This window comes from Rhinatrema bivittatum, chromosome 13, assembly GCF_901001135.1.
Source record: "Rhinatrema bivittatum chromosome 13, aRhiBiv1.1, whole genome shotgun sequence".
Taxonomy (NCBI): domain Eukaryota; kingdom Metazoa; phylum Chordata; class Amphibia; order Gymnophiona; family Rhinatrematidae; genus Rhinatrema; species Rhinatrema bivittatum.
In genome coordinates, this window is record NC_042627.1 from 48,414,596 (window position 1) to 48,440,276 (window position 25,681).

Genomic DNA, 25,681 nt, shown 5'->3' on the forward strand with positions numbered 1-25,681 from the left:
AAATTAGAGCGGTGTCCACCAGCTCTACGAGGCAAAGTCAGCTGTAAACTCTCTCCGCTCCAGACGCCGCTGTTAAAGGCGTCTGTGGTGGCTCCTCCCTCCGACGTCCAACGTCAGGGATCAGCGGCAGGAAAACGAGGCAAATACAAAATTAGAGCGGTGTCCACCAGCTCTACGAGGCAAAGTCAGCTGCAAACTCTCTCCGCTCCAGACGCCGCTGTTAAAGGCGTCTGTGGTGGCTCCTCCCTCCGACGTCCAACGTCAGGGATCAGCGGCAGGAAAACGAGGCAAATACAAAATTAGAGCGGTGTCCACCAGCTCTACGAGGCAAAGTCAGCTGTAAACTCTCTCCGCTCCAGACGCCGCTGTTAAAGGCGTCTGTGGTGGCTCCTCCCTCCGACGTCCAACGTCAGGGATCAGCGGCAGGAAAACGAGGCAAATACAAAATTAGAGCGGTGTCCACCAGCTCTACGAGGCAAAGTCAGCTGCAAACTCTCTCCGCTCCAGACGCCGCTGTTAAAGGCGTCTGTGGTGGCTCCTCCCTCCAACGTCAGGGATCAGCGGCAGGAAAACGAGGCAAATACAAATTAGAGCGGTGTCCACCAGCTCTACGAGGCAAAGTCAGCTGCAAACTCTCTCGGCTCCAGACGCCGCTGTTAAAGGCGTCTGTGGTGGCTCCTCCCTCCGACGACCAACGTCAGGGATCAGTGGCAGGAAAACGAGGCAAATACAAAATTAGAGCGGTGTCCACCAGCTCTACGAGGCAAAGTCAGCTGCAAACTCTCTCCGCTCCAGACGCCGCTGTTAAAGGCGTCTGTGGTGGCTCCTCCCTCCAACGTCAGGGATCAGCGGCAGGAAAACGAGGCAAATACAAATTAGAGCGGTGTCCACCAGCTCTACGAGGCAAAGTCAGCTGCAAACTCTCTCGGCTCCAGACGCCGCTGTTAAAGGCGTCTGTGGTGGCTCCTCCCTCCGACGACCAACGTCAGGGATCAGTGGCAGGAAAACGAGGCAAATACAAAATTAGAGCGGTGTCCACCAGCTCTACGAGGCAAAGTCAGCTGCCTGCGATAACTCCATCTTATCGCAAATACCTGAGGTTTCTTGTAGGGCCCAAGCACTATCAGTATCTCATGCTTCCATTCGGCCTAGCGTCTGCACCACGAGTCTTTACAAAATGCCTTGTTGTGGTTGCCGCCTTCCTCAGGACTCAAGGTGTTCACGTCTACCCCTATCTGGACGATTGGATAATCAGGGCTCTGACTCAGCCAAGCCGCTTTGTCATCCCTACATCTCACCTTAAACGCTCTAATTTCACTCGGATTTCTCGTCAACTATAACAAATCCTGCTAAGTCCCATCTCAAACCTTATCGTTCATTGGGGAAGACTTGGACGCCTTACAAGCAAAGGCTTTCCTGTCTCGACAACGAGCCCTCACTCTCGTGTCTCTAGCGCAGCTGCAGTCTCAATGCTCGACGACTGCTTATCATTTTCTCATCCTCCTAGGACACATGATGTCCTCAGTTCAGATCACCCCAATGGCTCGCCTGGCCATGAGAGCCATGCAGTGGACTCTTAAGGTCGCAATGGACTCAGTCCCTTCAGCCCCTGTCGACCATTGTCCACGTCATCGACTCACTCCGTCTGTCTCTTGCCTGGTGGCCGAATCAAATCAATCTTCTACAGGGCTCGCCCTTTCAGGCGCCAAACCCTCAAATAACTCTAACCACCAATGCTTCCAACTTCGGGTGGGGAGCCCATCTGGCCGATCTCCAGACACAAGGTTCTTGGTCTCCAGAGGAAGCCAAACACCAGATAAATTTCCTGGAACTGCGAGCAATTCGATACGCTCTCAGAGTATTTCAGGATCGCCTGTCCAATCAAGTCATCCTGATCCAGACGGACAACCAGGTGGCCATGTGGTACATCAACAAACAGGGAGGCACAGGATCCTACCTTCTGTGTCAGGAAGCTGCACAGATTTGGGCGGAGGCCCTCTCCCACTCGATGTACCTCAGGGCCACCTATTTGCCGGGAGTGGACAATGTGTTGGCAGACAAGTTGAGTCACACCTTCCAGCCGAACAAGTGGTCTCTAAACCCCTCAGTAGCGAACTCCATCTTCCAAAAATGGGGTTATCCTCAAATAGACCTCTTTGCGTCACCCCAGAATCGCAAAGTAGGAAATTTCTACTCTCTCACTCGCAGCCAACATTATCCACCCCGAGACGCGTTCTCCCTATCATTCCCTCCACTTCCACTTCTCTCGAAGACTCTCGTGAAGTTACGTCAGGACAAGGGAACCATGATCCTGATAGCACCCCACTGGCCCTGCCAAGTGTGGTTTCCAATACTTCAGGATCTCTCCATTCGCAGGCACATTCCTCTGGGAACAGACCCGCTTCTAATCACTCAAAACGATGGGTGTCTTCACCACCCCAATCTTCAAGCCCTGTCCCTGACGGCATGGATATTGAAAGGCTAATCCTTCAGCCGCTAAACCTTTCTGATCCATCTCCCGTGTCTTGATTGCTTCACGGAAGCCTTCCACGAGAAAATCGTATTCTTACAAATGGAACAGGTTCACATCATGGTGTTCTTCTCAGGCTCTTGATCCCTTTACCTGTCTAATCCCGCAGTTTCTAGACTACCTCTGGCACTTGTCAAAGTCAGGTCTAAAAACGTCCTCCATCAGAATGCATGTCAGTGCGGTAGCCGCCTTCCATAAAGGTATCATGGGTGTCCCTATCTCAGTACAACCCCTTGTCACACGATTTCTGAAAGGCTTGCTTCACCTCAAGCCTCCACTGCGTCCTCCGGCCCTTTCTTGGGACCTCAACCTGGTTTTGGGTCAGCTCATGAAACCACCATTTGAGCTTCTCCAATCCTGTGAACTTCGCTATCTCGCATGGAAAGTGATTTTCCTTTTGGCAATCACTTCGGCTCGCAGAGTTAGTGAACTACAGGCCCTAGTTATCTTATCCGCCTTACACTAAACTTCTGCAGGACCGGGAGGTACTTCGCATTCACCCTAACTTTTTGCCTAAGGTAGTATCAGAGTTTCATCTCAATCAATCCATTATACTACCTACTTATTTTACCAGGCCCCATTCCAATCCAGGAGAGCAGGCTCTCTCCATACCCTTGACTGCAAACGGGCTCTGGCGTTCTACCTAGACCGTACAGCTGCCCACAGAAAGAGCACTCAATTATTTATCTCTTTCCAGCCTAACAAATTGGGGCAGCCAGTGGGTAAGCAAGACTCTCTCCTCCTGGCTAACGGATTGCATATCCTTTTGCTATCAGCAAGCGGGCATTCCACTTCAAGACCGTGTTAAAGCACACTCTGTGAAGGCCATGGCGACTTCAGTAGCACACCTACTATCGGTGCTGCTTCTTGACATTTGCAGGGCTGCCACTTGGAGTTCTCGCCATACATTTACAGCCCACTATAGTTTAGACAAAGCCGGAAGACAAGATTCCATCTTTGGCCAGTCTGTCTTACGTAACTTATTTACGATGTGACGTACCAACACCCTTCCGCCTGCCCGGTGGGGTTCAGGATGCCCTCTCCCAAATTCCACCCCAATTGTTGTGCCTGTTGCACGTCTTGGGTGCATTTGGTGCATGTCCGGACATCCTCAGCTCTGTACTCGTCCATATGTGAGGACTACCATCCTGCTTGTCCTGTGAGAAAGTAAATTTTGCTTACCTGTAACGGGTGTTCTCACAGGACAGCAGGATGTTAGTCCTCACGAAACCTGCCCGCCACCCTGCGGTGTTTCTGTTCGTTTTCTTATTTTATTTTTCGGCACTGCCTGTAGCTTTGTAAGCAGACTAAAGAGGGACCCCTGCTGACAGCAGGGTTAGTGCCATGCTGGGCATGTCCAGTAGGGGCCAGTCAAAGTTCTAGAAACTTTGACAAAAGTGTTCCGTGATTGGGCTCCATCCTGTGATGTCACCCATATGTGAGGACTAACATCCTGCTGTCCTATGAGAACACCTGTTACAGGTAAGCAACATTTGCTTTCCCTCTCCCCGCCCACAGCCGGAGACCACCCGGAACAAGACCGGGAAGCGCCAATATAAGGTAAGGTAGAAATCTATTTAAAAGTCTCCGGTCTCCGAAGCTCAAAGAGTCGCACAGGTCGCCAGCCGGTGCCAGTGCCACCGGGTTGATCTGCCCTAGCAGGGCTAGACCATGGTCAGATCTGAGGGTCCTCCCACGTGGAGACCCTCTGAGGTGGTCGCCATATTGTCTGCATGGTCGCCGCTCGACCCGTGCGCACAGAGGCGAGCCGTGCACACAACTTCGCGCGCCCAAGTACCGTGTGCACAAGCGACGCATAGCCACACGCTTACTGTGCCAGGCGCATAATTTCAATCTGTTCGCACAATAGTGCGCACATCTCTCTGAGCGTGTACCAATCCTACGCGCACAACTTTGACGCACCGGAGCACATAACTAAGCCACCCAGGCCCTGTATTTTACATGCACAAGCCATGGCACCACCGGAGAAGAGGCTCAGGGCCTTTGCCGAGCATGCCACTTTAGAGCTGCACAGCATGAGGAGGCCATGGCCCTGTGTATACAGTGCGAGGAGGCCCTGGGGGATCCAGCCCATGGCCCTCCCCAGCCGGTACCGGGTTCCAGCTTCTCGAACAGTACGCCGGACCTAGCGTCCTCCAGCGGGAGCTTCCCTCAAATGGGGCTCCCCAGGAACACAGCGCCTCTTAATTTAGACCCAGCATCTATCTCCTGGGTGGAATTCTTCAAAGGCCTGCATACCTTCGTCCACATGCAGCCGGGGCCTCCAATAATACGGCCACAACCTCCGCCAGAGGACCTCAATATCCTGGGACCCTCTATGCCCAGAGAAGGATTCCACCGCCCAGAAGTTACACCTTCGGGGACACGGACAACTCAGATGAAGATTCAGAACCCCTGGATGAAGGGGAACTCCCCCCAGGGACCGAGCCCCACCGAACCATGAGGCGCTTCTTCACCAAGGACAAGCTGCCAGGCCTGGTCACTCACAGCTTGAAAGAGCTCGCTATCCCGGGCACAAGTGCCTCGGGGGAACCTAAAATGAACCCCCTCCTAGAAGGGACTCTGTCAGACCTCCCGTCATTTCCCACTATTACAAGCCGTCCAGCAACTAATTGACCTGGAATGGGAAGCCCCAGAGACTACGTTCAAAGGGGGGCGTGCCCTGGCAGCCATGTACCCTCTGGATCCAGCTGCCAAAGATCTCCTGGCATGCCTGAAAGTGGATGCCATGGTCTGCGCAGTCTCGAAGCGCACTACTATCCCAGTTGAGGGAGGAGCAGCATTCAAGAATGCTCAAGAGAGACGTCTGGAATCCATCCTCAAACAGTCTTTTGACGTCTCTGCTATGTCTCTACAGATCGCGGCCTGCTGTGCCGTGGTGACACATGCCTGCTTATCACAGACCAGGAACAGCACTCCCGGGGAAGCCCTGGAACCAGCAGTATCATTCCTCATGGATGCTGCTTCTGATCTGGTGCGCACCGCAGCTAGAGGAGTGTCATCAGCCGTGGCAGCGAGAAGACAACTCTGGCTCCGAAGCTGGTTGGCCGACGCATCATCCAAAATGAGACTCGCAAGGATGCCCTTCAAGGGAACCCTCCTGTTCGGAAGCGAACTAGAGAAGCTAGCCAACAAATGGGGCGAATCCCCACTGCCGCGGCTACCGGAGGACAGGAATAAGAGAAACCAGCGACCCTTCCCCCGAACTTCCAGGGGCAGAGGATCACAGCACTTCAACCCATACAGAAGCACATATCAAGGGGCTTGCCCCGCAGGCAGGAGGCAGTCCTTTCGGAACAAGCACAAAAAAATGGGAGCCGGCTCGGGCCCAGGTCCCAGCCACACCCCACAATGAAAATCAGCCGACCCGTCCAAAGGAAGAAGCCATAGGGGGCAGACTTGCCCTATTCTACCAAAGATGGGTAGAGATAACTTCAGACAAGTGGGTCCTAGCCATCATTTGAGAGGGATATTACCTGGATTTCCACCACCTCCCTCTGGACAAGTTTGTGGAATCCCCCTGCCACGACCCTTCCAAGAGGATGGCAGTGGAAGCTACACTGACCAGATTACTAGCCTTAGAGGCTATAACATTGGTGCCCACACAACAAATAAATACTGGACATTATTCCATCTATTTTATCGTTCCCAAGAAAGAAGGAATGTTCCGGCTCATCCTGGATCTCAAGTCGGTCAACCGCCACCTGAAGATTCCTCGCTTCCGCATGGAGACCTATGCTCGGTATTAAGGGCGATACAACCAGGAGAGTTCCTTACATCCCTGGATCTGTCGGAAGCCTACCTAGGAAGTCCATCAAGAGCATCAGCGTTTTCTATGCTTCACGATCCTGAACCACCACTACCAGTTCCGGGCACTACCATTCGGGTTAGCCACAGCACCCCGGACGTTCACCAAAATCATGGTGGTAGTGGCAGCAACACTGAGGAAGGAAGGAATCCTCGTACACCCTTATCGAGACGATTGGCTGATCAGGATGAAATCCGCAGAGGAAAGTCACCAGGCAACCAACAGTGTCAAAAACCCTACTGGAGTGCCTTGGGTGGGTGGTCAACACAAACAAGAGCTGTCTGCAACCCTCCCAATCTCTAGAATACCTGGGAGTTCGGTTCGACACCAAACAAGACAAGGTCATCCTGACACCAATAAGGAGATCAAAACTGATTACCCAGTTGCGAACCCTGTTGAGCGAGCTTCGTCCCACGGCATGGAACTACCTCCAAGTCCTCGGCCCCCAACAGTGGAAGTAGTGCCATGGGCATGAGCTCACATGAGACTCCTACAGCGTTCCCTACTATCACGATGGAATCCACTGTCCCAGAACTACACTGTACGTCTTCAGATTCTGGACAAAGTTCAGATCCAACTATGATGGTGGCTACAAGAAGGCCATCTGAGCCAGGGAGTGAGGCTATCCTCACCAGCCTGGATTCTGCTCACCATGGACGCCAGCCTATGAGGATGGGGAGCACACTGCAAGGAGCTAACCGCCCAGGGGCAATGGAACAGAGTCAGGATGGAACATCAATCGCCTAGAAGCCCGGGCAGTCAGACTAGCCTGCCTACGGTTTGGTCACAGACTCCGAGACAAATCAGTCAGTCATGTTAGACAACGCCACAACAGTGGCCTACATCTACTGTCAGGGAGGAACCAGATGCCAAACAGTTCTCTCTGGAAATAGACCTCCTAATGTCATGGGCGGAAGCAAACCTTCCGGGAAAGACAACGTCGCTGCGGATTACCTCAGCAGAGAAAGTCCTAGACCCATGAGAATGGAGTCTTGTCGACCACAGCATTCCAGTTGATAGTAAACCATTGGGGAACACCAACCATGGACCTCCTGGCAAACTTGTCCAACGCCCCAGTGCTCAGCTTTTTCAGCCGCAGACGGGAACCTCAGTCCCAGGGAATCGATACCCTGGTACAGACTTGGCCACAGGAACCTCTGTTATATGCCTTCCCACCGTGGTCCCTATTGGGCACAATCATCCACAAGATAGAACACCACAATGGGCCAGTATTTCTAGTGGCCATGGACTGGCTAAGAAGACCGTGGTACGCAGACATGCGAAGGCTGCTGACAGGGAGCCCTCTCCCGCTACCGCCACATAGGGATCTGCTCCAACAAGGGCCGATCCTCCACGAGGATCCAGATCGATTCTCTCTTTCTCTTTATCTTCTCTTGAGAGAACTCACCTGAGGAAGAGCGGATACTCGGGGGCAGTAATTGACACCCTGCTCCGAGCACGCAAGTTCTCCACATCCCTATCATACATAAGGATTTGGAGAGTATTCGAAGCCTGGTGTGAGGACCGCGACATCATTCCACGCTCAGTCAAGATTCCCGCGATTTTGGAATTCCTGCAGAATGGCCTATAGAAGGGTTTGTCTCTCAACTCCATCAAGGTACAGGTGGCCGCATTGTCATGTTACGGAACCAAGAGTGAGGGCGGCAGCCTAGCCTCTCACCTGGATGTCTCCCGCTTCCTGAAAGGAGTCAAGCAGATCCAACCACCCCTAAAGTGGCCGGTGCCTCTATGGAACCTCAACCTGGTCCTAGATTTCTTAGCAGGATCATCCTTCAGACCTCTTCACGGCCTGTCTCTCCGACTATTAACATTGAAAACAGCCTTCCTGGTGACAATCTGTTCGGCCCGTCGTATCTCCGAGCTACAAGCACTGTCCTGCCGGGAGCCGTTCCTCAGAGTCACGCCGGGAACCATCTAGTTACACACGGTCCCGTCCTTCCTCCACAAAATGGTTTCTCACTTCCATCTCAACCAAACCATTTCGCTACCATCGCCAGATAAGCATAAGAATTTGGAAGCGTCTCGCAGTCTGCACCACCTCAGCGTTGGCAGACTCCTAGTCTGATATCTGGAAAGCTCGGAATCCGTATGAAAGACGGACCATCTATTCGTCCTTCACAGCGGGAAGAAGCAAGGGGAAGCGGCTTCGTGAGCAACCATAGCCCGCTGGATCAAAGAGGTTATCAAGGCGGCCTACGTAGAAGCAGGCAAGCCGCCGCCTTTACAAGACAAGGCCCATTCCAATAGAGCCCAGGCAGCGTCTTGGGCAGAAACCAAGATGCTGTCACCCGCCGAGATCTCTCGGGTGGCCACATGGCCCTCCATCCACACCTTCTCTAGGCTCTACCGCTTGGATGTTCAGGGTCGAGCAGACACAGCATTTGCAAGGGCAGTACTAAGTGGGCCACCCAGTTCGGCAGTAGCTTTTATAAATCCCATTGGTCCTGAGTCAATCTGCTACATGCTAGGAAATGGAGAAATTACTTACCTGATAATTTCGTTTTCCTTAATGTAGACAGATGGACTCAGCATCCCACCCACGGCTGCCATCATTCATGGAATCCTCTGGCGATATCCCTGAGAGCGAGTTATTCACGGGTAAGCCATGCTTTCCTCCAGTTAGGACACCCATCCTACCGGGTGTCGGCGTTTCTCGGTTGAGGGGCATTGCCGGTCTCTAGCTATAACCAATTCAACCAGGTCAAATTAATCAAGTTAACCAAGTTATAAAGTTAATCAAGTTATTCAAGTTATTCAGTCATGCATATATTCACAATTTCTTTTTGAGGAGAATACTGAAGCGCTGTACTTCTGCAGGGCTATGTGTTATAGGACTGACTTCAGATTGAAATCTGATTCGACTCCAACTGCTGTCAGGAGTACAGTATACCCATTGGTCCTGAGTCCATCTGTCTACACTAAGGAAAACAAAATTATCAGGTAAGTAATTTCTCCATTTGCACAACTATTTGTTCATCTGAATAAAGAGAAGAAATTGCAATGTCCTTGACCACTTCCTATTGCCAAAGTGACTAGTTGTAACTTGCTAATGCTTGCAAAATGCTTGACAGTTATGTAGTATATCAAGTTTAACGAACTACAAAGTATAAAAGTAAACATATTTGCCCTTGATTTAGGTCTTTGAGGTGTTTTGATAATTTTCGCCTGGCTTCTTGATCAAAATATTATAGTATAAAGAGCAATGATATGGTGACATGAGGGTGGTTATGTCAGTTTCCAAGAGCCTCTCATCTCCTCTGATGCATTGTGTGTGTGATGATAGGAAGGTTGAGAAGGATGTTCTCAGGACAACCAAGAAAGAAGAGGAGGCAGAAAAATATTTTATGTATCTATTGTATTTTGTACTGTAACTGCTGTGGGTTGAACTTTGTTTAAAGAAAGCGGTCTATAATGTAACTTAAATGAGGGGATAAGAGAAAAGTGAAAGGGAAAGAGATGAGTATTAGAGAGAAATAAGTGATTTATGGCCACTGGAACAGAGGGAGAGAAAACCTGAATTGCACAAATATAAGAGGGTAGAAGGGAAGGACAAGCAAAGGAAAGGATTGTTTGAGAGAATGAAGGAAGGTGGGCAAGAGAAGAGGCACCCTTTGGGAGAGGGGAGTGTGGCTCTAGAAGGCAAAGATTGGGGTAAAAGAGAAGAGGTGGATAGAAGACAGAGTAGGAGAAAAATATTTAAAGGCAACAGTTTAAACAAAAGTAGAAAGCCTTGAGATTGTAAAAAGGGATTAGTAAAGCTGAAAAATTCTCAGATTATTATGAAAGTTGTTTGTTATACTGTTGTAAGTGATAAGAATGAATACTTCTATATGCAAAAAAAATATTTTGAGGCGCAGCAGTAAGCTAATTTATAATAGACTTGAGCATGATTTAGGGAATAGCCACTGCTATTAATTGCATCAGTAGCATGGGATCTTCTTAGTGTTTGGGTAATTGCCAGTTTCTTGTGGCCTGATTTGGCCTCTGTTGGAAACAGGATGCTGGGCTTGATGGACCCTTGGTCTGAGCCAGCATGGCAATTTCTTATGTTCTGTCAGGTCTACATATATGTGGGAGTGGTGATTGTTTGGTGCTGTAATTCTACAGCTGACATGGACAATTTCTCGAGCAGCTACCCCTGGTAATTCACTTCCTCTACAGTAACAAGTTTTAATGCACACAACAGTTAGGTGAGCATAAAACCAGTTTAGTGCACATAACAGCATGTACAGCTCACTAATGGCGATCCAAATGTAACAAAACAGAAGCAGAGGACTGCAAATGAACTCCCCACCCTTGAGATTTAAAGTATCATATTGTTATGTTTGCCTCCTCAAGCTGGTGCATTCATCCAGATGCCACTCTGCCTTGCTTTGTGGCAGGATGCCATCGCTGCTGCCTTTCTCTTTGGGGCTACCCTTAGGTGCGTGCATAAACTTATAGGTCCTGCAGCAGGCATAGCCTCGACTGGCACCAGCAAATGACATCACACGGCTGGGTATTTAAACCTCAGTCGTGCAACTGATTACTGCCTCGGCAATGGGTCAATTTCTGTCTTGTTGTGTGAGTTGCTGCTGCATGTGTTGCTGTTCCTGCTTGCATGCCTGTCTGAGTCAGCGTTCCAGTTCCAGCCTCCTCGGCCCGCCTCACCCCTTGTAGCCCAGCCTCTTCTCTGACTGACTCTCCGATTGATCCAGGTCCAGGCTGCGAACATTCTTGCCAGCCGCCAGCTTCCGACCTCAGACTGAACCATGGCCATCCTTGCCTGCTGCCGACCTCTGACCTCATCCTGAATCATGACCATCCTTACCTGCTGCCAGCCTCTGACCCTAGCCACAATTGGGACTTCCCACCATACTATTCTTCACGAGACTCTCTCCTAAGACCTGCTAGCCCCAGAACCCGAGGGCTCAACTAAGGGGTTGGTAAAGGTAAAGCCTTAGACCCATCTCACATCAGCCCAGGCTCACCAGCTGTTGGGGAGGACCTACAATCACTTCCCTATAGCAGCAAGGGTCCACAATCAAGACGACTAACCTAATTCCCTAACTATTCCATCTTTAATTTCACTGCAATCTGTTCACTGGTTTGCATGCTGATGCAAGGTCACAAATGGATAAACACACTCTCCTCATTGGGTGTTCTTTTCTTTATTTTGCAAACTAATGCTTAAAAATAGAACAGCAAAATGCAGTAATTAGCAGATTTTCACATTAGATGATACCCATAAGAGTACAAGTTTGATGAATCCTTCTCTTTAAAATAGCATTTAAATTAACTGACCCAGAATTTGATGGGATGATTAGTGCTTTATGAAATAATTTATTATTTTGCTATGTTTGGAACTATTGTGCATCAGAAACAGCTTATTCTTGTCTTGGCAGTTTGCCCTTGTAGTTCTCTGGTAGCCTGCTGACTGGAAAACAATCCTGATGGTCAAAGAGTTATCTTTTTCTTTTTCTCTGAATGTGTGCACTGTTGCCTTCCAAAGCAGTCAATAAGTAGTTCATGCTTCAGGCACTAGCCCACATGATATCAGACTTCATTTTCCTGAATTTTCACTGAATGGTATTAAAACAAATATAAACTACATTTGTTTATACTGAACTATATTAGACAATAATAGGTTAAGTACTTTGCAGAATATTTTTATTTTATTTGATTTATATTCCGCTTTTCAGATACTTTTCAGATACTTCAAAGCGGATTACATGCAGATACTATAGTAGCTGTATTCTAAAGGTATTAAATACAATGTAAACCTGAATTACATTTCTGCAGGTTAATACACAGGCATAGAACAACCCAGTCCAAGATTCTGTCTGGGGCAGTTAATCCAGTTACATCAATCTTTCACATATTTTACACAGACAGACTTCACAATACTCTTCTTCCAGAAACAGTGCGATCACTCATGGGTCTCCAGGTCCGCTAGCTCAGCTTGGCCCTCTTGGCCATTAAGTTGCTAGAAATACCCTGTTGGCATCTCAATATCTTTTCTGAGTTGCTGAGGACCAGTCTGGATCCTCAGGGTCAAGGCTACAGACCAGGCTATCAGTAGTGTGAGCCTACTTCTGCTTAAGCCACTTATGGGCCGATACAGTAAAGTCTGCGGGAGAGCAGGCGAACGCCTGCTCTCCCAGCGCTCGCACAGGCCACTCTCCTGTCCGCGCGATTCAGTATTCAAATTAGGGTCGGCGGTAAAAAATAGGTAAAAAGAGGCGCTAGGGACAGCAGTGTGTCCCTAGCGCCTCTTTTTGGACAGGAGCGGCGGCTGTCAGCGGGTTGCCGGCGTCTGTTCTTAAACCCGCTGACGGCCACGGGTTCGGAAACCGGACACCGGCAAAATTGAGAGTCTGGTTTTCAACCCGCGGGCTGACTTCAAATTATTTATTTATTTATTTAAACTTTTTGTAACTTTCGAGACCTCCGACTTAATATCGTCATGATATTAAGTCTGAGGGTGCACAGAAAAGCAGTTTTTACTGCTTTTCTGTGCACTTTCCCGGTGTCCGGAGAAATTAGCGCCTACCTTTGGGTAGGCGCTAATTTCTGAAAGTAAAATATACGGCTTGGCTGCACATTTTCCTTTCTGAATTGCGCGGGAATACCTAATAGGGCCATCAACATGCATTTGCAGCTTGGAGAAGAGACGACTGAGGGGGGATATGATAGAGGTGTGAAAAAAAGTGCAACATGAGAGGCTTCTAGGAAAAGTAAAAAGTCATGGGATAGGTGGCGATGTCCTTTCGTGGATTGCAAACTGGCTAAAAGACAGGAAACAGAGAGTAGGATTAAATGGGCAATTTTCTCAGTGGAAGGGAGTGGACAGTGGAGTGCCTCAGGGATCTGTATTGGGACCCTTACTGTTCAATATATTTATAAATGATCTAGAAAGAAATACGACGAGTGAGATAATCAAATTTGCAGATGACACAAAATTGTTCAGAGTAGTTAAATCACAAGCAGATTGTGATAAATGGCAGGAAGACCTTGTGAGACTGGAAAACTGGGCATCGAAATGGCAGATGAAATTTAATGTGGATAAGTGCAAGGTGATGCATATAGGGAAAAATAACCCATGCTATAATTACACAATGTTGGGTTCCATATTAGGTGCTACAACCCAAGAAAGAGATCTAGGTGTCATAGTGGATAACATATTGAAATCGTCGGTACAGTGTGCTGCGGCAGTCAAAAAAGCAAACAGAATGTTGAGAATTATTAGAAAGGGAATGGTGAATAAAACGGAAAATGTCATAATGCCTCTGTATCGCTCCTTGGTGAGACCGCACCTTGAATACTGTGTACAATTCTGGTCGCCGCATCTCAAAAAAGATATAATTGCGATGGAGAAGGTATAGAGAAGGGCTACCAAAATGATAAGGGGAATGGAACAACTCCCCTATGAGGAAAGACTAAAGAGGTTAGGACTTTTCAGCTTGGAGAAGAGACGACTGAGGGGGGATATGATAGAGTTGTTTAAAATCATGAGAGGTCTAGAATGGGTAGATGTGAATCGGTTATTTACTCTTTCGGATAGTAGAAAGACTAGGGGGAACTCCATGAAGTTAGCATGGGGCACATTTAAAACTAATCGGAGAAAGTTCTTTTTTACTCAACGCACAATTAAACTCTGGAATTTGTTGCCAGAGGATGTAGTTAGTGCAGTTAGTATAGCTGTGTTTAAAAAAGGATTGGATAAGTTCTTGGAGGAGAAGTCCATTACCTGCTATTAAGTTCACTTAGGGGCAGATTTTAAATACTTGTGCGAGTGCGTACTTTTGCTCGCGTAGCCGCGCGCATCTTATAAAATCCGGGGTCGGCGCGCGCAAGGGGGTGCACATTTGTGCAAACTGCATGCGCCGAGCCCAGCGCTCGCTGCCTGTTCCCTCCGCCTTCCCCCCACCTTCCCCTCCCTTCCCCTACCTAACTCACCCCCTCGGCCCTATCTAAACCCCCCCTTAACTTTGCGTGCGTCGGCCGGCTGCCCCGCTCCGTGGTCCGGTCCCGGGGGCTGTTCCGGAGGCCGCGGCCACGCCCCCGGGCCAAAACCACGCCCCTGTTGCCGCCCCCTAAACGCCGCGTCATCCCGACACGCCCCCTGACACGCCCCCGACAGGAAGCCCCGGGACTTACGCGCGTCCCGGGGCTCTCTGCGCGCCGGCGGCTTATGCGGAAGGATTTACGCGCGCAGGGGTTTTAAAATCCGCCCCTTAGAGAATAGCCACTGCCATTAGCAGTGGTAACATATTATAGACTTAGTTTTTGGGTACTTGCCAGGTTCTTATGGCCTGGATTGGCCACTGTTGGAAACAGGATGCTGGGCTTGATGGACCCTTGGTCTGACCCAGTATGGCATTTTCTTATGTTCTTATGTTCTTAAATGTCATCTAGTGCCTCATTGTATTCAATAAATTTGTGAGATAATTTCTTTATTAGCTTGCCACTGTGGAGCAACTGGAAAATTCCATAGAGATTAGATAGGTTTTTCTGGCTGTCAGAGGCTTTTCTTCAGTGAATCTTCTCACTGGGATGTGAAGAAAAACAAGGATAAAGGAGATGGACTAAAAAAAGTTGGATGAACTTTGCTTGAGGCCTAGATTTTTTTTCCTTTGATTATAGAAAATTGCATATGATTATGATGTTTGACCAGTAGCAGGGCAGCTTTCAAAATGCTGTATATCACAATGTGATGTGATTTCCCTGAGATTTTAGCTGAATTTGCCTATCAGTAGGTTCAGGTTTGAGGTAAACAAGGCTTTGGGCATATCATAGACATGCTCTATTTGAGCTTTGAGAAGGACAAGGAGGTGGCTCTAGTTACTGTAGAAACATTTGCAGGTGCAAAACTAATGCTGAGGGTTTCACAGGAGATTTCTCTTCAGCTGTCTATCAGCAGGAAATTTATGTTGTCTGATTAGGCCATTTGGGGAGGGAGAATTAAAAAGTAGAAGGAAGAAAGAAAGCCATATCAGAATTTGCTATATGTTTTGCCAGTACATCTTTAAGATCAAATGGCCGAAAGAGAAATTTTTTTTCAGTAGTACAAATTTGTTTGCATTAACAAAACTTACCTTGCTTTGATTATCATAAGCAAATAATTGCCCTAACGTATATTATTTCAAATTTGTTTTTTAAACAAAATGTTTGTGTGCAATAAGAATTTGAATATTTCTCAAATTATCTGTGTATTAATGATATTTTGGCTATTGGCACTGTTTTCAAAACCTACTTGCTATCATCATCATAGTACAGTGCTGCTTCTTAAATATATTGGGCTAGATTAAAAAAAAAATACCGTGCACATCCATGTGCGCGCGCTACCCGGCACATACACGTGAACGCTCGGTTTTATAAAATGTGCGCATGTTATAAAATCGGGGAAGGCCTGCACAAGGGGGGTGGGGTTTGATTTTGACAACATTTGTGCGGCGACGCATCGGGGCCTTCCCTAGTTCCCTCTCAGTCTGCTCCAATGTAGGAACGGACTGGGAGGGAACTTTCCTACCCTCTACCCTAACTTCTCTTCCCCTCCTCCCCACCCTCTAAAACCCATTTTAAAATTTTTGTACCTTTTATTTTGCAAGTTACTTCAGGGCCCGACCTGAAGTAACTTGCACACGCCAGCAGCCGGGACAGTGAGGAATGGTGCTGTCCTGGGCCGCCCCACTACACCCCCTGGACCGCCCCTTCACAGAGGCCTGGCTCTTGTGTGCGTAACTGGGGTTACGTGCACAACTGGGCCTTTTCTAAAATGCGCGCAGTGCACGCAAGGCCCAGCCACGCACGTAACCCCCGTTTTTTTTACACGCGGGGAGTATGTAAAATCCAGCCTATTTTTTGTGAGTAGGTGAAAATGTGTGTTTTGAATTTGTATTGTATCTGTTTAAACTGAGTTTGAAATATATTTAGAGTGCTTTGATATTCCTATTTTTGTTTTGCTTATTTTAATAGTGATCCTTATGTGAAACTGACTGTGTATGATCCAGAAAATGGAGTCCTTATCAGCGTTCAAACAAAAACAGTTAAAAAGGTTAGAGCAATTCATGTATGTACTATTAATGTGCATGTGTTTGGTAAGAAACTGCAGGACCAGCAAAGTGTCAGTGTACCTGATTTATTTAGTGCCTCCAATACCAGCAGCAGCATAGGGTGTCCCTAGTTTGTGTATAATATGTATAGCACAGTTTTCTGCAGCATCTCAGGTGAAGATTCTGTAATGAGTTAGAAAATTCTATGGCAGGGTAAGAAATTGTGGCACATTTACAAAAATTTGCTTATATTTGCATGTTAAATATACACTTTATTTTAATTTATATAAAAATATCTTTCCAACATGTCTTGGATGTTTATCTATCTGTTTTCAGGTTTTGGTTGAGAGAAAAGATATCTTAATGATTAGTGCAGGGAAGGAACATGGGCATGGGTTGAGCAGAGGGAGAAGAGAGTAGATCTCAGGGATGGGGCAAGGAGGAGGGGAAGAAAAGGATTAGAGATTGGGAGGGGGGGGGGGGGGATGAGAGAGAGGAGGAGGACTAGGTTCAGAAGAACATAAGAAATTGCCATGCTGGGTCAGACCAAGGGTCCATCAAGCCCAGCATCCTGTTTCCAACAGAGGCCAAACCAGGCCACAAGAACCTGGCAATTACCCAAACACTAAGAAGATCCCATGCCACTGATGCAATTAATAGCAGTGGTTATTCCCTGAGTAAATTTCATTAATAGCCGTTAATGGACTTCTCCTCCAAGAACATATCCAAACCTTTTTTGAACCCAGCTACACTAACTGCACTAACCACATCCTCTGGCAACAAATTCCAGAGCTTTATTGTGTGTTGTGTGAAAAAGAATTCTCTCTGATTAGTCTTAAATGTGCTACTTGCTAACTTCATGGAATGCCCCCTAGTCCTTCTATTATTCGAAAGTGTAAATAATCGATTCACATCTACTCGTTCAAGACCTCTCATGATCTTAAAGACCTCTATTATATCCCCCCTCAGCCGTCTCTTCTCCAAGCTGAACAGCCCTAACCTCTTCAGCCTTTCCTCATAGGGGAGCTGTTCCTTCACTCCACTTTTCTACCTGGTACTTATTCACTCTGACACTCCCAGCATCTACTTTGTCTCTCACACACATTCGTCATCATCCCCTTACAATATATGCACACTGTGCTAATTGGCTTGCAGAAGAATAGTTATTTTGGGCTGCATTCTCTTCTGCCGCCCAGGGCCAAATTCTGGGTTTGTATTGAGTGGAACGCTCTTAGATTACGGGCAACAGAAGAAGAGGAGAACATGGCTGAAAGCACCACTGATGTCCTACTATTGGAATGCTGTGAAGGATTGTGCTCACCCCCCACAAGCTCAATTGGGCTAGCTATTAATTATTTATTTATTTATTTATTCATTCTTTTATATCGTGGTACGTATCGTTATACATCACCTCGGTTTACAGTAAAACAATAAATTAGCAACAGGCTTTACAGATAACAGTATAAACATTAGAACATTTAACAGCGACGGGCTTTACAATAAAAACGTGTTTCAAAGGAAATATGCTAACTTCGTTACATATATTAACCATAAAATATTCACCATATATTAACCATAAAATATTACCCCTCAAGACCTTGGACTTCTACAATTCTGTAGTAAAGATAGAATTTTGTGGCCTTTGTTGCAATTACAGGAGGCTAGTGACCCTGATTTATATGGTCCATGTTATGTGGTGGTTCAGCTTCTATTTTCTGCCACTTGTAAGGTGTAGGTCTGTATTATCCCATAACTTGGGAAATGCTTGCTGTGTAATTGTTCACATCATCTATCATCCGTAATATGTCCTTCACATAAAAAGTTAGCCAAGTTGAAATGTCCACTATCCCTTTTCTATCCTGCAGGTCTATGATACTTACTATATACCGCTAAAGGGAGAAAATATTTGTATTTATTTAGGTTTTTATATTCCACATTTCGACACGTCAAAGTGTACATCAAAGCGGATAACATTAAGGTACGATTGGGGATAGGGAAATATCTAAGGGCTTACAATCTAATTTTGTACCTGAGGCAATGGAGGGTAAAGTGACTTGGCCAAGGTCACAAGGATCGACAGCGGGATTTGAACCTTGGTTTCCCTGGGTTGTAGTTTGCTGCTCTAACCACAAGGCTACTCCTCCACTCAATTATAAATAAAATTACTTTCCCTTTAATTTGAAATTTTCCATCCCATTTGACTGCACCCCCATTGAGCTTAAGAAAATGTCATACTACTGAGAAAGGGTTCCCTTGATGCATTTCTGTTCTTTTAGGAGTATATAGTAAAGTTTTTTTATTTTGAATGATGCATCTTTGGGAATTTCAACCTGATCAACTTAGTTAACCAAGTTGACATTTATTTATTTATTTATTGCTGAGTTTTATATACCGTCATTTGGAAAGCCATCATATTTTCTTTAAGTTAATTGTAGTGTTTACTGCCTAGTAGCATTAACTTCATCTAAACCTTAAACTATTTTCCTTTCTAAGGCCTCTGTTGAAAAGAGATTGGTTGTGTATTCTGTGCTAGTTTTTGTATTGCTAGTCCATTTAGAGCTGCAGAACCCCAGACTGTTAACATGGAATATTCAGAGGGCCACTTTGGTTTCATCAGACCACAAAATCACCTCCCACATGTGTGTGGTGTCCCTTAAGTGTTTCTTTGCAAACACAGATCATATGACTTTTATTCAGCAGTGACTTCTTTCTTGCCGTGCTCCCATACTGGCCATGTTTGTGGACTAATCTTGAAATAGTTAAACAGTCAACATTTTCCCCAGTCTCATCCAGAGACCTCTTTAGTTCTTTTTTTTTTTAAATAATCTTAGGCCTCACAATGACCTTCTGCAGTAGTTTCCTTAACTTTGGAGGAGCAGTGTAATCGCAGCATTATCTTGGTGATGCTAAACTGTGTCCACTTTACAATGATGGACCTGTCAATACTGCAAGTGATATTAAAATACATTGAAATGTTTTTATATCTTTTCCCCCCAATCTTTTCTTTTGAATAACGTTATCCTAGAGTTATTTTGGCAGCTCCTTGTTTGGCATGTTTTGATGTTTGCTTCAAATTCACTTCATTCAACAGAAATGGTTTGATTCTTTATCCATCAATATTTGAATCAACTCAACTTCTATGACTGGACACAGTTGGGTTCTATTTAACTACTTATGGGATTGTTAAGCAATATTTTGAACCAGAACTAATTTGGATTCACTATGATAGAGGATTTGAAAATGTATGCAATCAAAACAGGTTTTTTTCATACTTATATTAATTACTTTTGGAGTATATTCTTCGGCGACCACCCTCCCTGCAATCTGCCTACCTCTCCTCCTCTGCTGGGGCTCGCGCGGTTGGCGCTGCCCACCCGGGGCGAGAGCCCGCTCACACCCCGAGTGTGAGCCGCGCGGAGAAAACAAAAGAGGAAAGTAAGAAATCTAAACAAACAAACAAAAAAGTACTACGGACACAGCCACAAGGGAAGGAACCGCGTGGTGAGTTAACCGCGCCCCTTTCTGCCTCTGCCGTCCTAATAGGAGCCATCTGGGAACCTTTTAAAAACCGTGGCGATCCCGAAGGCGTTGTGCGCCCGAAGGAGCGCGACCTAAGGGGCCTGCCCCTTAGTGCACCCCTTCGTGAGCCCCAGGACCCAGGGCCAGAGCCCTTTCCTGCTGCTTGCATCTACCCTCTCAATCTATTACACCGGAATCTTCACAGGCTTCCAGCTCTCTTCTCCTTCCAGCAGTCATCCAGCTCTCTTCTCCTTCCAGCAGTCATCCAGCTCTCTTCTCCTTCCAGCAGTCATCCTGCTCTCATCACATCCAACTCTCATACATCCCTTTCTTCTTCCCCACAACAAAACTAAAATGACATCTGGAGTCCCAATACCCATCTTACACCACAATCCCCTCACCACTGGAAAAGCATTCATGCAACCTCGATCGCGCTCCATCAAGTCTCTCATCCCAATCATGACATCACCCTTTACTCAACTCCTAGGTCTCGCATTATTCTCCGTAACACTCTTCAATGAACAATCCCTCACCAAGAAATCACTTATCCTCAACGACTATCTGCTAGAATCAAAACCAGACATCTGCGCCATAACGGAAACATGGCTTAAACCAACAGATACAGCCCTGATAAATCAACTCCCCACACATCTTTATGACATTTTTTCTATTCCCCAACTTAAGAGGCGGTGGCCTTCTCATAGCAGCCAAAAAAGAGCTGAGACTATCCCAACACCACTACTAACCAACCTAAAACTAAAACACTTCCTATACGCAGACGACGTTCAAATTCTGATCCCTATAACAGAATCCATCACAAAAACACTCAAGTACTGGGAAAACTGCCTCCAAGAGGTCAACCTCCTCCTCTCCAACCTAAACCTGATACTCAATTCAGCCAAGACTGAAATCCTCCTCATTTCCCCAGACGACAACGATACCCCTCAAAAGTTACTCAACAATACCTTTGCCACCCAAGCAAGAGACCTGGGAGTATTACTTGACAACCATTTAAATCTAAGAACATTCATCAACAACACAACCAAGAACTGCTTTTATAAACTGCAAGTATTAAAAAGAATTAAACCATTTCTACACTTTCAAGATTTCAGAGCGGTCCTACAAGCGGTCCAATTCTCCAAGATAGACTACTGCAATTCCATTTTGCTAGGTCTACCCACCTCATCAATCAAACCGCTTCAGATACTTCAAAACGCGGCGGCCAGAATACTAACAAACTCAGGCAGAAAAGACACATCTCCCCCATCCTAAAAAATCTCCACTGGCTACCAATACGTTTCAGAATTTTACACAAGTCCCTCATCATTATCCACAAAACCATCCACAATCAAGCACCTCTTAACCTTCAAATCCCACTCAGACTACACACCTCATCCAGACCGATCAGAGAAGCCTACAGAGGATCCCTGCACGCCCCTCCTACCAAATCTACTCACCTCATTTATTTATTTATTTATTTTTAATTTTTATAGACCGAAGTTCTTGTAGGAACTACAAATCAATCCGGTTTACATACAACTTTTAAATGCCCAAAAAGAGTAGTGGGCTTTACATAGAACAGTTGAACAATAAAACAGGTAACAATAGAACTAACAATAAATTATGGAACAAATAGAATAGATAACCAATTAAACATAGTAATGTTTAAATGTTTAATAGATAACCAATTAAACATAGTAATGTAGTAATAAATATTATATAGAAAAAAAAAAATATAAAAGAGATAGAGTAAATGGAGTGTGAGTAAAGTATAAATACAAAGATGAAAGAGCTCAAAAATTAAGGTACAGTTGAAAAAAATTGTAATAGGAAAAAACAGTGAGATAACCCATGATTTGGGTTAAAAGACTTGATTAGGTAGCATTAGATATCTGGGAAGGCTTGACGGAAAAGCCATGTTTTTAGCTTTTTTTTGAACTCCTGATGACTTGGTTCTAGTCTTAGATCTGGGGGGAGCGAATTCCATTGGTGGGGGCCTCCTGAAGATAGTGCTCTTTTGCTCAGTGATGATTTTACCTGAGGGGCTTGCAATGTGCCTTTGTATGCGCTTCTAATTGGTCTGGATGAAGTATGAGGTTGGAGTTGGGTGCTTAATATGATCGGAGCAAGATTGTATGTTGCTTTGTGAATAATTGTGAGCACTTTATAGAGGATCCTGTGGTTAATAGGAAGCCAATGTAGGTTACGAAGGATTGGAGTGATGTGATCTCTTTTATTAGAGTTTGTAAGTATTCTGGCAGCGGCGTTTTGAACCATTTGTAAGGGTTTGATGGTATTTGAGGGTAGACCGAGAAGGAGGGAGTTGCAATAATCGAGCTTAGATAGTATGATGGATTGAAGTACTAGCCGGAAGTCAGAGAAGTGAAGGAGGGGTTTTAGCTTTCTGAGGACTTGCAGTTTGTAAAAGCAGTCCTTTGCGGTATTGTTTACAAACTTTTTTAGGTTTAGATTGTTGTCTAGCCAGGCTCCAAGATCCCTGACGTCTGGTGAGAACTTGCTAATTGAGTTTGGGTGAGAGGAGCTTGAAGAGATGGTGAGGGGATCTTGGGAGATAATGAGCATTTCAGTTTTGTTGGCATTCAATACTAAATTGAGGCTTGAGAGTAAGTCTTTAATTGGCTGTAGACAGTCATTCCAGTAGCTGATCGTTTTTTGAAGGGATTCTGAAATAGGGATAAGGATTTGGATGTCATCTGCGTAGAGGTAATGGATAAGCTTGAGGTTTGAGAGCAGGTGGCAAAGAGGGAGGAGATAGATATTGAAGAGGGTGGGTGAGAGTGAAGATCCTTGAGGGACTCCTTGATCTGAAAGAACTGGAAGCGATTCCTTCCTCATAGCCACAAGAGAACGGGTCTTCTCTACAGCAGGACCAACCATTTGGAATACTATGCCGGCTGAACTCAGACAAGAACCCTGCCCGTTGACTTTTAGAAAAAGGCTTAAGACATGGTTATTTAAACAAGCCTTCCCATAAATTCCCTGATACCCTTAGCTAATACCTCGGATTCACCACAACAAACTCTTATGAACTCTTAACACACATCAAATAACTGTCCTTATATTTAAGTTACTTATGCTCTGCCTTCTTCTTACCCCAGTTCTTCACCCCTGTTTTATTGTAACTTTTTGCTTCTATTTTGCTTCTTTACTATGTTAATGTTTAAGTTTATTATACCCTAGTTTCTTGTAAACCGACATGATATGACACTGTCATGAATGCCGGTATATTAAAAAGCACCAAATAAATAAAATAAATATTGTGCAGTGAGACTCCTACTTTAATGCATTTTGAATGGTAATTTTTCAGCCAGCTTAATATAAAAAAAGTACATTGGTGTGAAGATTTTACAAAGCACTGTATTTGTATTTTTTTTTTTTTTTAAATTAATGATTTTATTAACTTTCAACGTAACATTGCTAGAACAGTATCATTATGAATACAGAATACAGAAAAACTCCCCAATTTCCCCCTCCCTCCCTTGCCCCTGCAGGCGTAGTGGAGCTGTGGCCAGTCTGCTTCAGGATCCAAAGTCAGTAGAAGTAGAGAGTGGCTTCTCATATGCATACCAGAATGTCAAAGTGTGTATTGCTTATAAAAGACGCGCCACCTCTAACGCACCATGAAGGACAATTTAGTGTGATACATTCCCACCCGAGATGCAAACATTCCCTTAGATATCTTCTGATAACTGCAAACAATATCAAGTTACATTTGAGCAATATAATCAAGAAATGGTTGCCAAGATTTAAGGAAAGAAGACCTTCTCCCATATTTGGTAGCCGTTAGAGGCAAGCCGATAGTATGTATGAAGTTTATCTATAACCTCCTGTAACTGAGGCACCTGTTCTGTCTTCCACCGTGCTGCTATCAAATTACGGGCAGCTATGAAAGTATGTGAGCAAAATCGCTGTTGGGTCTTATGTAGGTCATCAGGATAAACATGCAACAGGGCGATAATAGCAGAGACAGAAAGAGTAACTTGGAAAAGGGTACTTAACCAAGTGAATATGATCTCCCAAAAGGTCTGTATTTTCTGACAAGTCCACCAGATATGGAAATAGGTTCCCCTACTGCCACAGTTTCGCCAGCAGGAGTCCGATGTCGCCGGATATATCCTATGGATTTTATCTGGAGTGAAATACCATCTATATATCATTTTATAGCAATTCTCACGTAATCCATAAGAACATAAGAAAATGCCATACTGGGTCAGACCAAGGGTCCATCAAGCCCAGCATCCTGTTTCCAACAGTGGCCAATCCAGGCCATAAGAACCTGGCAAGTACCCAAAAACTAAGTCTATTCCATGTAACCATTGCTAATGGCAGTGGCTATTCTCTAAGTGAACTTAATAGCAGGTAATGGACTTCTCCTCCAAGAACTTATCCAATCCTTTTTTAAACACAGCTATACTAACTGCACTAACCACATTCTCTGGCAACAAATTCCAGAGTTTAATTGTGCGTTGAGTAAAAAAGAACTTTCTCCGATTAGTTTTAAATGTGCCGCATGCTAACGTCATGGAGTGCCCCCTAGTCTTTCTACTATCCGAAAGAGTAAATAACCGATTCACATCTACCCGTTCTAGACCTCTCATGATTTTAAACACCTCTATCATATCCCTCCTCAGTCGTCTCTTCTCCAAGCTGAAAAGTCCTAACCTCTTTAGTCTTTCCTCATAGGGGAGTTGTTCCATTCCCCTTATCATTTTAGTAGCCCTTCTCTGTACCTTCTCCATCGCAATTATATCTTTTTTGAGATGCGGCGACCAGAATTGTACACAGTATTCAAGGTGCGGTCTCACCATGGAGCGATACAGAGGCATTATGACATTTTCCGTTTTATTCATCATTCCTTTTCTAATAATTCCCAACATTCTGTTTGCTTTTTTGACTGCCGCAGCACACTGAACCGACGATTTCAATGTGTTATCCACTATGACACCTAGATCTCTTTCTTGGGTTGTAGCACCTAATATGGAACCCAACATCGTGTAATTATAGCATGGGTTATTTTTCCCTATATGCATCACCTTGCACTTATCCACATTAAATTTCATCTGCCATTTCGATGCCCAATTTTCCAGTCTCACAAGGTCTTCCTGCCATTTATCACAATCTGCTTGTGATTTAACTACTCTGAACAATTTTGTGTCATCTGCAAATTTGATTATCTCACTCGTATTTCTTTCCAGATCATTTATAAATATATTGAACAGTAAGGGTCCCAATACAGATCCCTGAGGCACTCAACTGTCCACTCCCTTCCACTGAGAAAATTGCCCATTTAATCCTACTCTCTGTTTCCTGTCTTTTAGCCAGTTTGCAATCCACGAAAGGACATCGCCACCTATCCCATGACTTTTTACTTTTCCTAGAAGCCTCTCATGAGGAACTTTGTCAAACGCCTTCTGAAAATCCAAGTATACTATATCTACCGGTTCACCTTTATCCACATGTTTATTAACGCCTTCAAAAAAGTGAAGCAGATTTGTGAGGCAAGACTTGCCCTGGGTAAAGCCATGCTGACTTTGTTCCATTAAACCATGTCTTTCTATATGTTCTGTGATTTTGATGTTTAGAACACTTTCCACTATTTTTCCTGGCACTGAAGTCAGGCTAACCGGTCTGTAGTTTCCCGGATCGCCCCTGGAGCCCTTTTTAAATATTGGGGTTACATTTGCTATCCTCCAGTCTTCAGGTACAATGGATGATTTTAATGATAAG

At 45.5% G+C, this 25,681-nt stretch overlaps 1 protein-coding gene across 1 annotated transcript in view; it reads left to right on the plus strand.

Moving 5' to 3' along the window:
• NEDD4 (NEDD4 E3 ubiquitin protein ligase) overlaps positions 1-25,681 on the plus strand; it is a 582,598-nt gene that overhangs the window by 67,615 nt on the left and 489,302 nt on the right. Inside the window, exon 3 of the mRNA XM_029574322.1 lies at positions 16,338-16,416. Within this exon, the coding sequence (XP_029430182.1) occupies positions 16,338-16,416 (79 nt within the window). The remainder of the gene's footprint in view (positions 1-16,337; positions 16,417-25,681) is intronic.